Here is a 14029-nt window from a genome sequence, read left to right on the forward strand (position 1 = left end):
TTACCCCTCTACTCATTCGAATGGCAGGAGCCTTCTGTCAACAGAGGGACATGCGGATGCTGTCACATTCTTGCTGTCTGCAGTCTACTTTTGGCAAAAGTCCAAGCAACACATATCATGCATTTTGTGGTTTCTGCTTCTTTTATCTCTTAGTTGGAGTCGGGGAGCCATGCTACAGTTTTAGCTGTGCTGGAAATATAAGCAATATTGCCCAATACAGATAATCATTTCTTCCCACCATCCAACAAAAGCAACCTAATAATAATATGGAAAATCTTCAGCTCATTGAGGCTCACAGATGTGGAGATGTCTGTGAACCAGAGAACAAATACTTGGAACAGATGACCTGAACATTACAGAAATAAATGTCGTAAACAAAATATTCTGCATGTAATAATGAACTGTGTCCAGTATTCTGAGAACTGATATAACTTGGCGCAGCCTTCTTCAACTTGGTCCCTTTTAACTGTGTTGGGACAGAGGTACGTACTTGTGCTGAGGCTCCAACTTTTACTCCCCACTCCATCTCCTGAAAAAAATGGAATACAGATAGGGATAGCAAGGCAGGGATGATACATGGCTCTGTATCTTGATTTTATTGGCTTCTTATATTAGGAAGTGGGCTGTAAATACAGTTTATAGATTATGGCTAGAACCCAAAGACAAGACATGAATGCCCATTGGTGTTCTGTTTGTTTGTCTGAAAACATTTCCCCCTTTGAGAAAACACCCTTGTTTCTTTGGCACAGGGAATCTGATTCTACAGCAGATTCATTTTCAAGCTTCAGGCAGTTACAACTTCCACACTGATCCCTTCTTTGGGTGCCAGAGTCCTTGGGAGTCAGGTGGCATACAGATTTGATCAATACATAAAATAAAATCTCAAGCATGAAGATGTAGTATTACTAGTGCCTTCCTGATCTCTGCTCAGTGAAACCTTTAGCAGTATTAGTCTTCCCTATTGCTTTAATGCTGTTTTTCTTTGTATGGAGCCCTCCAGCTATATTGAATTGCACCTCCCATCATTATCATGCATGGTCAGATGGGAGTGATGGGAGTTTAGTCCAACACACATTGAGTGAATTTGCCAAGGCAAGGCAGAAAAAGAACATTGAAACACTATGAACTAGCCATTCCCAATTTAATACCCTTGCAATTAATTGAGACTACATTTCTAATGAATTAATAGCCACCCTAATTAAGAGCAACCCAGCATGACTATTGATCATGTTGGCTGAGGATTCCGGGAGCTGTAAACTTTACCCATCTGGAGAACTCCAGTCTGGGGGATACTGCCGTAAACAATGTTCCTTTTGTAAATAGGGAATGGATTAAGTTGACAGGCACATTTCCTTGGCAGAATACATCCAAAAAGACTTCTGGAAGAAATTGGAAATTTCCGTTTTCTCTTCTGTCCTTTCATATCACCCTGCCTTATGAAAGATACATTAATATTTCCTTTGATAGAGCTGCAAGATTAAATGATAACTTAATTAACAAAGGTTTTCTTGATCAATTTGTGGCCAGTTTTAATTGTGCACGCATTGTTGAATTAATGGAGCAGTGAGTTAAGAACATGTTTGTGTATTTTTTAATGTTTCTTTGCCCCTGGTCCTAGTTAACAAAAGTTATATCGTGCTTCAGTATCTTACATAAGGTGCCTACACTGAGGCTTTGATAACATGGGCATGTCTTTAAATTGAACTCTTTCAAGATTCAGTAGTTAAACTGATGCCTCAAGGTTTTATCTGGCTGACAGCTCTAGTTACTTTATATTGTTTTATTTATTTATTTATTTATCGTATTTCTTCACCGCCCATCGCGTGTTGCAATGATTCTGGGCGGTTTATAAATGAATAAAAGAATAAAAGGTTCATTATAAAATATAAATATACATAAATATAAAACATAAAACATAAAACATAAAATCCAAGACGGTCTTAATAAAATTTTCCAGGGCCACATCAAGGAACCAACCACCCCATGATCGACTATCCCCCCTCTCGCCCCAAGCGAGGTGTCATAGCCGGGTCTTAACTCCCTTTCTGAAGGCCGGGAGAGTGGGGGCCTGCCTTATCTCAGGGGGCAAATTATTCTGAAGGGTGGGGGCCACAGCAGAGAAGGCCCTCCTCCTGGACCCTGCCAATCAACACTCTCTCATGGACAGGGTCCGTAACATGTCCTCTCTGCCTGACCGGGTGGGATGGGTTGATGTAATGGGGGTGGTCCTCAGGTAGCCTGGACCCATGCCATGAAGGGCTTTAAAGGTGATAACCAACACCTTGAATTGGACCTGGAAGAAGACTGGCACCCAATGCAGCTCGTGCAGCAAAGGTGTTATATGTGCCATCCTTGGGACACCCAAGACTACTCGCACGGCTGCCTTCTGAATCAGCTGTAGCTTCCAGAAACTCTTCAAGGGTAGCCCCATGTAGAACGTTTTATGTGTTGCTGTTAAAGTTTGAAGTTGATGTACACAAATTCAGTGCCTAAAGATTGTAGGTGGTGCTCTAGGCCAGGGCCGCAACTGGGGGGGACAAGTGGGGTATGTGCCCCGGGTGCCATGCTGGGGGGGCACCAAAATGAGCACAAGGGGTTGCCAAAATGGGCCCGGAATCCATGTTTGACCCGGGTGACACAGACCCTAGTTGTGGGCCTGCTCTAGGCTCATTCCTGAAATAGATGGCCTAAATTCAAAGATCATGTATTCTTTGTTCTTGGTCTTCTAGTTAATGAAATATGGATCTGAAGCACTTTTAGGGGTGATTGTTAAAGCTGAGGATATTATAAGATGAATATCAGCAGTAAAAACAAATGTGGATTAGTGACCATATTTTAACACTGTGGGCAGTTCTTGTGCTCTCTAGTCAAGCCTTTTCACTGTCACAGTGGCAATAGAAAATGTCCTGAGTGTATGGCAATTGTTTTTTTGTCATAGGAAATTGGACTCCTGAATTTGGCTCCTGACAGAGAGCTCCCCATCTGATCTGATTTTTAGAAAAGCAAATGTAATCTTAGTTCCATTTACTAGTAATGCAGTCTTCCTCAATCCATGATGTGCTGGATTTCAAGTCCCAGAATTCCTAGTTATTATATTGTATTGGGGATTCTGAGAGTTTAAGACCAGCTCATCCAAGGATACCAAGTTGGGGAAGACTGCTTTAATGGATGAAAAATTAAGCATTTTGTTGTGGCTGTGTTGAATAATCCAGTATTAAAAATACTAATACTTGTTTACATATTTAACAATTCATGCCAGATTTCCCTATGGATTCTAATAATGGGAACTGTAGAGGCACCAATGCTGGTGAGTACATTTTTATATAATACCTTGTTTTTCCTTTTTATTGTTCTTCCATGAGCTCAGCCTCAACAGTACAGAAGTAACCTGATAGAGTTAGGATGTTTTGTATGGTACAAAAATATTTGCCTGTAGTGGTATCTGTAGGGCAGGGTCAAAAAAGTCAAGATAGTGGTCACTGCAAATGACTGAAGCCCCACTCCTTTGGTACCTGTGCAGTATGCGTGTGCAACGGGGTGGGGCTTCACTTGTGCTGACACAAGTGCCATCTTGACTGTTTTGAACCCTCCTCCACAGATGGCACTGTTTGCCCAGAAAATTGTATAAGAGACACAGAAATTTCAGAGAACACTACCAAGAGCAGTTTGGCCTTACTGTTTAGAGTGAGTGAGACAGAGCAGTCATGAAAGAGAAACAAATTATTAACTATTTAATGCATAGTGGTATTTTTACTGCCACGCAGGAAAAATGTACCTGGCAAAGAGACTTGAGTTCTACATCAACCTCCAGTTCCAAAATAATCTGACAGGTCTTGGGTATTTTATTGCTTATTGAGTGCGTGATATGGAGCCAATTTTTACCCTTCAAATATGTGAATTGATGAATTATGTCAGTCTATTGCACATGGCGATTTATAAATAATTCCCAAGTAGTCGGTTTATACTTTTGGGATTCCAGCAATCCACTTCCCTGATTGCCACTCTGTGTCTTTTCTACATATCCAACAGAAATATTCTTTCTCCATTAACTGGGGAGATCAGGAGAAGAAAGAGAAGAAGGGTCTTCTCCCTCCCTCTTCCCAGTTGCATTGAAACGCTTCTATATAAGGTGAAGAGATCACAGCTCTCTTTGATCAGGCAGATTTTGAAGAAAAAACAAGTACTGCCATTTTGCAAAAATGTCTTTTGTCTTTTGTCTTGCCTCTTCTGCTGTCAAGGAGAGAAAAGGATTGGTTTTCTCCTTTCCTAGACAGAACTGGCTCCCAGATATTGGAATGCTGTCCTGCAAAATTGGTTCCATTTCAGCACCAAGTAAAGACCTGACTATGTACTTAAGCTTTTGGCTCTTGGTAAAATCTTGGTCAACATTTTATTCTTTACTTAGTTTTTTTTTAATGGTGCTTTATTGGTCTTTTTATTGCAGCCTAAAGTTTGTTGATATAGGGTGGGACATAGGAATTGCCAAAAATTTAAGTAAATAAAAATCAATTCCTTGACAAAAGCTGTGAAAAGGCAGAGATTCTGGAGAAGGGATCAAGAAGAAGGAGAGAACTTGTTGGCAGCTATAACTAATGGCCTTATATGCAGTTAAACCAAACATACATTCTTATAGGTCCTCTTCTCATAAACATTCCTATTGGTCCTGTCCTCATAATCTGCTTGACCTCAGTGTAATGAGAAACCACTGCTCATAGGCATTAACTGTTATGTTCATGGATTTGTGAAATAACAATAAAATGGCTGCTATGTAGTTTACTCCCCTGCACAATATCCTTACATGCTCATCACTTCAGGAAGAAAGATGATCTATAGAGGTTTGATGTCAGCCTCCCAGGTAAACGAGACAGGAAACATGACAAGATGAGCTAATTCTACTTTATTGTAAGGCAACATTAATAGAATTTTACAAGTCTGAAAGTACAAATCTCCCACCATCTCTTTTTACCACCTGCTAAGTTAGGGCAGATCCTTTCTGAATTTATTTCTCTGCTTGTTATGCAGCTGCGGACTCCTCCCCCTTTTATCTGATCATTCCCTAGGCAGCATCTCTTCCCCTTGTCTCTCAAGGTCATTCCCACATGCCACTTCTTCTTAACCTCCCTGCCAGCAAATCCTGAATTTATTTTTCCAGTTCCATGGTCCCTATCAATCAGTCACGTTTATTACAGCCCTAAGGCCATGGTCCCTAAGCTGTTCTTGACCAGAAGTCTGAACACATACTGACTGAAATAAAGCTTCTTCCCACAATCCTTTTATTTTTCTGTGCTTGATCTGTAAGTCAACATTGGATGCAAGATGATCACATACATTCAAAAACTAGATGAATAATCTTGGTACCAAAGATTAGCATATTGCTAAGATTATTGTGATATCCCAACTAGATAATTTATATCATAAAATTTGGGTATATTAGCTGGCCCTCAGGAAAGGTGGGCAAGGTTCCTTCTGGCTCCAGAGGATGGCGCTTTTTGCAGCTCAGAGCCACATGTGGCCCAGTAGTCAGGATGTACCTGTTCAGTTATATAAGAACAGAGTCTATCATTATATCAAATTCATTTTGATTTTTACCATTGTATTAAATGTTTACCTTGGAGTTCCATATTCATGAGGGTTATCACTATCTGTATTTCCACAGTGAAGAATCCAGTAATGGATCTGAGGCGTAGAGAAGCTGTTTTCTTTCTCGCCTTCTGTTTCTATTAATGGGAAGTTCTTGAGGCAAGAGCTGTAGTACAGAATTGTGAAGGATTTCTGGATTGTAACCAAAGACTATGCTTGCTGGGAATTCTGGGAGTTGTAGTCCTAAACATTGGGAAGGAGCCAAGTTGTAGTAGGCTGCTGTAAAAATTACAACAGGAACGGGATCACATGTGAAGCACTTCAGGTCCCCTAAAATGAGGTGGAAATTTTAAATATTATTTTTATATAGGTTCAATACCCTTTTACAGGGGAAGTATGGAATATTGTTCAAAGAAAAATATTGGACATGAACAGTTCTAAAGAACATTGCAAATGTTCCATAGTGTATTTTTGCTGGTTAATAATGTCTGTATGCAATATCTGATCAAGTATCCTCTGGCAAAGACAACTGGCAAGTTCTTTTGCATAAATAATTATTTCTAGCCTGTCTCTTCTGGGCTAGAAATAACATTTTTGTCCATTTCACAAAATGTGTGTTTGTGTTTAAAGAAACTTAGAAGGTTTCTCCGACTTCTTTTATTTTAAAAATATAATACTTCTGCTGTATTTTGTTAGGTGTATTGCATACTAAAGGACAGAAACTTTGCTTTAAAGGTTTTTTTTTTTAAAGCTTCCTAAAGGTCAAGAGGGGAGGGGCCAAGGATGTTGCTGGAGATAGCATGCTACACAGGCTTATGGCTGCAACCACTTTCTTGTGGTCCCCCTTCCCCACCCCCATTTTATCTGGGGTAAGGCCCAGAGCAGCCTCTCTAGACGACCTACCAGGGCTGGCTCCCTAAGGAAACCCAGCACCATATTGAATCAGGCTCAGGGGTTTTCAAAACCCAGCACTTCGAACTGGGCCTGAAAGCCTACTGGCAACCAATGGGAGTTCCCCTGCAGTGGCAGCATGAGAAAATTCAGCTAAGAGGGAGAGCTCCAGTGGAGGTGTGCAAAATGTTCTGAATTTAAAATGCTTTTGGGCTCAAAGCAATTTGTTCCAAGCTCATCAGAAGCATCTGGTGATACTTTTGAGCTTGAAACACTTCAAGGAATGCTGTTTTCAGTTCTAAACAGGGTATTTTGAGCTTGAAATGTTTTGCACATTTCTCAGTTTTGAATCATGCAAATAGATGTGAAAATCTGTAGTACTCTGATATTTATATATTCTGGGTTGTAGACACAAACAGCCCTGTTGGGTTTTTTATTCCTGCTGTTACTAAGAAGGGAAATGAAGTTTTCTTCCAGGTGAAAGCTAGATTAAATTCTCTTACATTTCTCTGCTGGTATAATTCTTGACTGGCAAAGTCAGGAGCAAAACAGCAAGCAATACATGTAAAAACATGTGACATTGTCTAGTATGTGTGTATATATGTATATTTTTACAGTGTTTTCTGTCTTACTTTTCTATTCAATGATATATAAAGTGTAAGGCAGCAAACTAACAATTTAACTGAGTAAGACAACAGTCCATAAGCCTGCAATATAATATTTTGCTTTATCAGAACAGAATAAATCCTTGTTTGAAAATGTGCATTTTGAGAAAAGATCTCTAATGCAGATCATGTTGGGAAGATGGCTGGGGCTGGGACTGATAAGGAAGTAAAGATGGGCTGTAGCTGACTGGGTGGGTGGGTGAGAATCTGCCCTACTACTGTCAGCTCATTTTGTTCCATCTCCTTTTCCCCTTAGCCTAGGAAGGGGAGATGTCTGATCTTCCAAATGTTGAAGCCCAGCAGCCCTGTCAGTTTGTAAGATGGTGAGGGTGGAGTGGGCGAGTTTTATTTTGATAGCAACCTGTTGAAACAGTGATACTGCAACGTGTACTTGGAGGTGTTGTTAAAGCCAGTCAAAGCATTCCACCCTTTGCTGTCGCTTTCTTGTCAGGAGGGGAAAGTATTTGGAAAGTTTTGGGGGTTTTTTTGCCAGAATAAAAGTACAGGTGCCCTCATGCAGTTTTTTTACCTTCTGATTCTGCCTCTCTTGTCTAAATTGATAAAGTGATACAAGAGGAGAAGACAGAAGCAAAGATGGAGCATTAGAGGCATAGAAACTTGACCTCTGCATTGTTTTGTTACTTAAGAATCTCAGAAATACATTGGCTTTTTTTTTAAAAAAAGGGAAGTAGTATGTCTTTTACTCTAAATGAATGGTTCTTGACTTTTGTAAACCTTACATCCTACCAATCACTGTATCAAAGAATCTGGGTCTATTATGATAGCAAGAAGAAGTCATCGAAATAGATTGGGATTTGCATTGGGACAACAGCAATGATTGAGCAAAGGGAGGTATTGGGAAAAAAATCAGGGAGGAGAGGTAGGCTGGTGGGATATGTCATGTTTAGACTATCAAGGAATCCCATCCATGGTCTGCATACCCAACTTTCTGCTCTGAATCACAGTATCCAAGACGAACTCTACTACTCTCTTGTTTTATGACATTGAGAAAATAATTTGATGCAAACTTGAATTTTATGCCCTGTTCAGCTGTATGCAGAAATAAATGCCTTAAATGGTTATAATATTTCAGAAGAGAAGATGAAATAATAGTAAAATATAACTATCTTTCTTTTGACAGTAAGGTTTCTAATAAATCTTTAAAATACTGTATATACACAGTAAACTTAACCTTTTTTTCCCTCAAGAAATGGGCTGAGCAAGACACAAACCAATTCCTACTGTTAAGACAGATGTTTATTGCCAAATCACGTACCTCTCATTTTTTAGTTCTAATGCAAAGGGAAATTCTGTTTTCTAGAGCGCTGCAAATGCAAGCCTATAAAAGCTACCCAGAAGACTTATCTTCGGAACAATTACAACTATGGTAAGCATGGCGTGAGGCAAGCAATAACCTTTGAAGAACAGAAGATTAAATAAAAGCAGAAATGATTTGACAGAAAGAGGTTCTTGGGCAGCTACTTTTGCCAATTGCTATCTCCAAAGGCCAAGAAAACATGGTCAGCTGTTGAGGGGCAAAAATCATCTACTGAAAGTGACTTTTAAGGAACTCAGTTGCCTCCCTCACCTGTTTCATGCTCAAAGCAACCATTTTAGGTAGTTCAGGCTGCCAAAGAGATTGGCTGTCCCAAGGTCAATCAACAAGTTTTGAGGCTTAATGGAATTTGAACCTGTCATTTCTGAGTCTTCATATGACACTGTCCAGAATAAGCAGTTTTCTGGAGATAATAAGATCAACCAAACATGTTTGGGAAATTTCAGAGGTACAAAAGTGCTAGATATAAATGCACTGATTTTACATGCATAATATGTACAAGCACTTCTTTAGAAAAGAAATAAAAACAAGAATATTGATTTCAAGAAGGTAGCTATTGTTATTCATTACTAATAACAAAATGCTAAGACTTTAATATTCTTAAACTACCTTTTTGGTGCTAATGACAGTATTTGTTGTTTTAAGAAAATAAAAAGCTTGTTACTATGTTTTCAATTATTCATTAATTTACACCTTTTTTACATGATAATTCCTCTCTGGGTTGAAAAGAACAAAATATTCTGAAAGACACACCATTAGATGTCCTCGTTTTAACTCCTGTTCTTCTCCTTTTTCTTCAGTTATTCGGGCTAAAGTTAAAGAGGTAAAGACCAAATGTCATGATGTCACTGCAGTGGTCGAAGTAAAAGAGATTCTAAAATCTTCATTGGTGAACATTCCTAGGGACACAGTCAATTTATATACAAACTCTGGCTGTCTTTGCCCACCACTTAGTGCTAATGAAGAGTACATCATCATGGGCTATGAAGATGAGGAACGTTCCAGGTAATAATGCCAACAGGTGTCCTCCCTTCCATTAATTCTGCCAGAACTTTCCAGAACAACACAGTTAACTGACTAAAATTAGGAAACCGAAAGAGAAATGTTGAGTTGATTGTGGACCGAATGTTATAGAAAACAAGCTATTTTATCGGGTGGTTAATATTTCGATTGGAAAAGAAATTTAAAAAAGAAGAGAAGAACATGAGTAGATGGAGGAAAAAATCAGCATCTCTTTAATGAATAAAGTTGGCATAGTTTTGAAGAAGTTAGTAAACAGAGGCAGTTGTCTCATGAGTTTTCCTGTAGATTGGGACTTTGTGTATATATGGCTTCATTAAACAGAAGATCTTACTTGGTGCCCTCTTGCTTCCCTAACCTTCTTAATATTTTTTTTCAATATAAATTAAAGGAGATCTGGTATTCTTTAGTGCTCCATATTTATTTCCAAGAGTGCTTTTGGACTCCATGTGGAGTTCATAGGCTTTCTTGCAAAATAAAAAATGGCAGGTGACCATCATCCAGAGCCTTGTTGGACGCATTCCCAGTTGCCCAGAAAAATGGTGCTTTGCACCCATAGCTTGATCTTAAAATTCCCATCTATTCAATGGCCCCCAGAATTAAGGATGGCTAGCCATTTCTTGGAAGCATGTGGAGTAAGACTTCAGTAATCAGAATTTAATAGTAGAAAACAGCACCTAAATTGTTGAAGAAGGTAATTGGCAGCAAGAGCAACCTCTCAGACCTGATAAATGGCTTTATTCAGCTAATGTCAGCCAGTAGCCAGACAGCTTGCATTTTGCAAAAACTAAGTTTGCCAAAGCTTTAAATAGTCTAGGCCACAGTTCTGACTCACCCATTGGCTTGCTGTAATCTTCAGTCTTGCTGAATGGGCAGTCTGCAGCCTCAGGCAGCATTCAGTTCCTGAACCCTTGTTTTGTGGAGTTTCCAGCTCCTTGTGACCATAAATCACAGCCTAGTTTCCCACCACTGTAGAGAAACTAATATACTGTAGGTATATCATAACACTCCCCAAAAACCAAAAACCACATTCTCCCCAAACTAGTCCTGTCCCTGTGTGGTGCATTACTTCCCATTCTGCAGATCTCAAGCTCCTCAACTGAGAAGTGTCCTTGGTCATGAAAAGACTGTCCAACCTAGTTAATTGATCAGTCATTTAGTTTATATTTAGACAGCCAATGGTCATATTTCCCTACCCCGGAGAGCGTTCTGAAGTGTAAGGTATGCACCTACGTCCAGTATTCTCAGCTAGCACTTTTCTGGTTGGGAATTCTTGAAGTCACAGTTCTAGTACATCTGGGGAGAGGGGAGGGGTACAACAGGTTGTCAACAGATCTTGAGTGTCAGAGTCCGAAAAATTGGGATCTTGGTTGGAACTCATTGTTTCAGAATCAGAAATTGTATGGATTTGGTCATGTGAATCTCTGTGCCTGGCCCATGTCATCAGATTGTGTTTGAGGTTAAATTAATTTCAAAGTTAGGACACGAATGCAATATTAACGATATTTGTTGATTTTCATATCCTTTCCCTAGGCTAAAATTGTCACATTACATCACTTCAGAGGCTGTCTAATTGTAAAGATCTACATCGCTGTTTTAGATGTTTCTGCCTAATTTCATACAAAAACGTTTTGTGACACCTTAACTTTTAGGAGCTTTATTGTAATATAAATCAAACAAAGCCACCCATGTCCTCCTGAAAATAGTTTTATCTATTTCTAAGAATATGTCCTGAATCGACCAAAGTCCAACACTGCAAAGAGTTGAATATTTTTTCTCCGTCTTTTGGCTAAACCACTGTAATAATATTTACTACCGGTACTCATATTTATTTATTTATTTATTTTTCAAATTTCTATCACCACTTCTCTCTCCCAAAAAGGGAACTCTGGGTGGTTAGGGTATAGTTATATATTTATATAACTATATATAGTTATATTTATTTATCCAATTTGTCCCCGCCCATCTCCTCCCATCAGGGGACTCTGGACAGTTTACAATAATCAATTAAAACAACAACCAATATATTCATGACTACCTTTCTCTCCATAAGTACAGATTGTATGAACAAACATTTCAAAGAACGGAAGAAGTAGACTGTTGCTATGAAACTTGAATGGAAGTTGTAGTGGTCATTAATAAATCTGCATTTGCTCCTTGAACATACAGCTTCTCATTCTTCTTAAGCTGACCTATTTTGCATTTCATATATAATCATTGTTGCTCTTTTTCTTAAAAATGCATAGATTACTCTTAGTAGAAGGCTCCATAGCTGAGAAATGGAAGGATCGTCTTGGTAAAAAAGTGAAGGTAAGACTAATTTAATTAATTGCATAATCATGTTTGACCTTGATTATATGTTGTTATATTTTTGCCTTATTTCTAAACAAGCTGCCTGATTCTGTTTGTTTACTCAGAAACATTCAGTTAGGCTTAACAGTCTGGCATGCTTAAGTGAGAATACGGCCTCAGGCATCTCCTATTTCCACAGGGGGATATTTTTCCTATACAAAACCAAATCTCCTTTTCATTATACCAAGTACCTCCCATGCCAAAACAAATTCCAAAATCTGTAAATGAATACGTAAACAAGGTGATCTAAACTAGAGATGAAGAGTTACACCATAGAGAATGGTGTAAAAATATTAAACATATGTAATAGAAAATGAGCAGAACAAGCACAGATAATTGTTTAGCATTATTAAATTTTAGGACAGCACTTTGGGAAAAGGGTTGCTTTCCTTTAGGGTTGCTTTTCAACATAACACATATAGATTTTCTGTGATTAGTGATGTACCCTGTGTTAAAACAAACAGGAAAAATATGAAGCAATGTGTATTACGACAGATGAATAAAACATTAGCCAGAATGGAATGTCAGTGATAGAATGTGTAATGGTAAATGCTGGAGTAACGAAGCAACTATAACAAGACACATTCCATATTCTTTTAAAGTTAAGGGTGGTAAGAGTTACAGTATGTATAGAAGAAATCAAAAACAATTACCATCTTGATACCATCTTCTATATACTGTTAATATTGTCTATGGTGTAGAGCATTATTGGTAGTATTGTCAATAGATCTGAAGATATTGTTGAAGAACCATGGGTCATGTTGATTTTTAAAAAGATGCTAGTTTAAGATCTACATGTAACAGAGTGGCACCAAAGGGGTTAGATGTTGATGATTTCAGAGTAATAATTCTGCTTTGATCCAGAATGTTGTTGCTTTGTTTTATTTATTTATTTATCAAATTTTATCACTGCCTATCTCCCCCCAAGGAGGGACCCTGGGCGGTTTACAAAAAGACAAAATTTACAATTCAATACAATTATAAAATAATAAATATAAATATAAATAAACAATAAATATCTAAAATGTGGTAAAATCCAGATGGCTGAAAAATCTGTATCAGTCTGCGAGTATAAGGGCCGTTCTAAGGTACTAGCCATCCCCAGGAATGACTATTCCCCTTTCCTCTCCAGGCAAGCTGGCAAAACCAGGTTTTTAGTTTTTTACAGAAGTCCAGGAGCAAGGGGGCCTGTCTCACCTCTGTAGGGAGGATGTTCCAGAGGGTGGGGGCTACTGCAGAGAAGGCCCACTTCCTGGACCCGCCAGATGGAATTCTTTTACAGATAGGGTCCATAACAAAGTAGAACTAAGTTCCAGTCATGACCAGTTTCTTGGTTTTGCAGACCATCGAGGTTGAATGTGTAGCAGGAACTATGCTCTGCAATGCTCTTGGATTTTTTCAAAAGTTAAAAGGAAATGCAGGGAAATAAAAGGACTGGTATTTGCTACAGCCTGGTATAGCATGATTGTTGCTAGAAGGCAGTATGCTCAGAGTTGCCTCCATCTTGATAGAACCACTAGTTACTAAGTTTTAAAAGAGAACAGCTCTACAGAAATATCCGCTGCTTGTAAACTTCCTTCTACAATGGCCGTCCACCCAATTCAAGTTTTTCAAAATGGCTGAGTATCAGAAAAGAGAGCAATGCCCCTGACACAGTTCACTTATCCCTCTGTTTAGAATTGGCCATATCTACAGGCTGTGGAGATCTTGTCAGCACTGCTGCTAAGGCGTCCTTTGTCTTCAGAATGCCGTTGGCTTTCCCCTTTACATCTACTCATCTTCTTTTTTAAAACTGCTGCCAAAACACAAAACAATAGTCCACTCAGTCTATCCCTACGGGGGTTCGGAGGGTATTAAGTCAGGAACTTTTAAGTACGTGTCTGTGGGGACACCAGAGGAGAACATGCTGAGCTTTGAACATGCTCCTGCTCTTTTGGTGTTAATGGAAGGTTATTTTGAATTCAGGAAAATCCTTTTAAATTGCTTGGCAATGTGGGGAGGACAATGGCGCGAGCTCTTTCACTTGAGCTTTGTGTATGACGTGCTGTCCAGAGGCTCTCATGATTCACTTTGCATAACAGGGCTTTAAAATCTGATCTGTTATGCAACATAGATTATTTCTTACTCTCACTGCTGGAAGAAGGAAACACTACAGCCCACTTTCCCACACTCATTTATGGGTTTA

At 38.9% G+C, this 14029-nt stretch overlaps 1 protein-coding gene across 1 annotated transcript in view; it reads left to right on the top strand.

Annotated features, from left to right (window-relative positions):
- The window catches only part of FRZB (frizzled related protein), a 38307-nt gene that overhangs the window by 16451 nt on the left and 7827 nt on the right, over window positions 1-14029 (top strand). Inside the window, exons 2-5 of the mRNA XM_063318099.1 lie at window positions 3260-3307; window positions 8458-8523; window positions 9273-9477; window positions 11739-11802. Coding sequence (XP_063174169.1) covers window positions 3260-3307; window positions 8458-8523; window positions 9273-9477; window positions 11739-11802 — 383 coding nt within the window. The remainder of the gene's footprint in view (window positions 1-3259; window positions 3308-8457; window positions 8524-9272; window positions 9478-11738; window positions 11803-14029) is intronic.

Source organism: Candoia aspera, chromosome 1 (assembly GCF_035149785.1).
Source record: "Candoia aspera isolate rCanAsp1 chromosome 1, rCanAsp1.hap2, whole genome shotgun sequence".
Classification (NCBI taxonomy): domain Eukaryota; kingdom Metazoa; phylum Chordata; class Lepidosauria; order Squamata; family Boidae; genus Candoia; species Candoia aspera.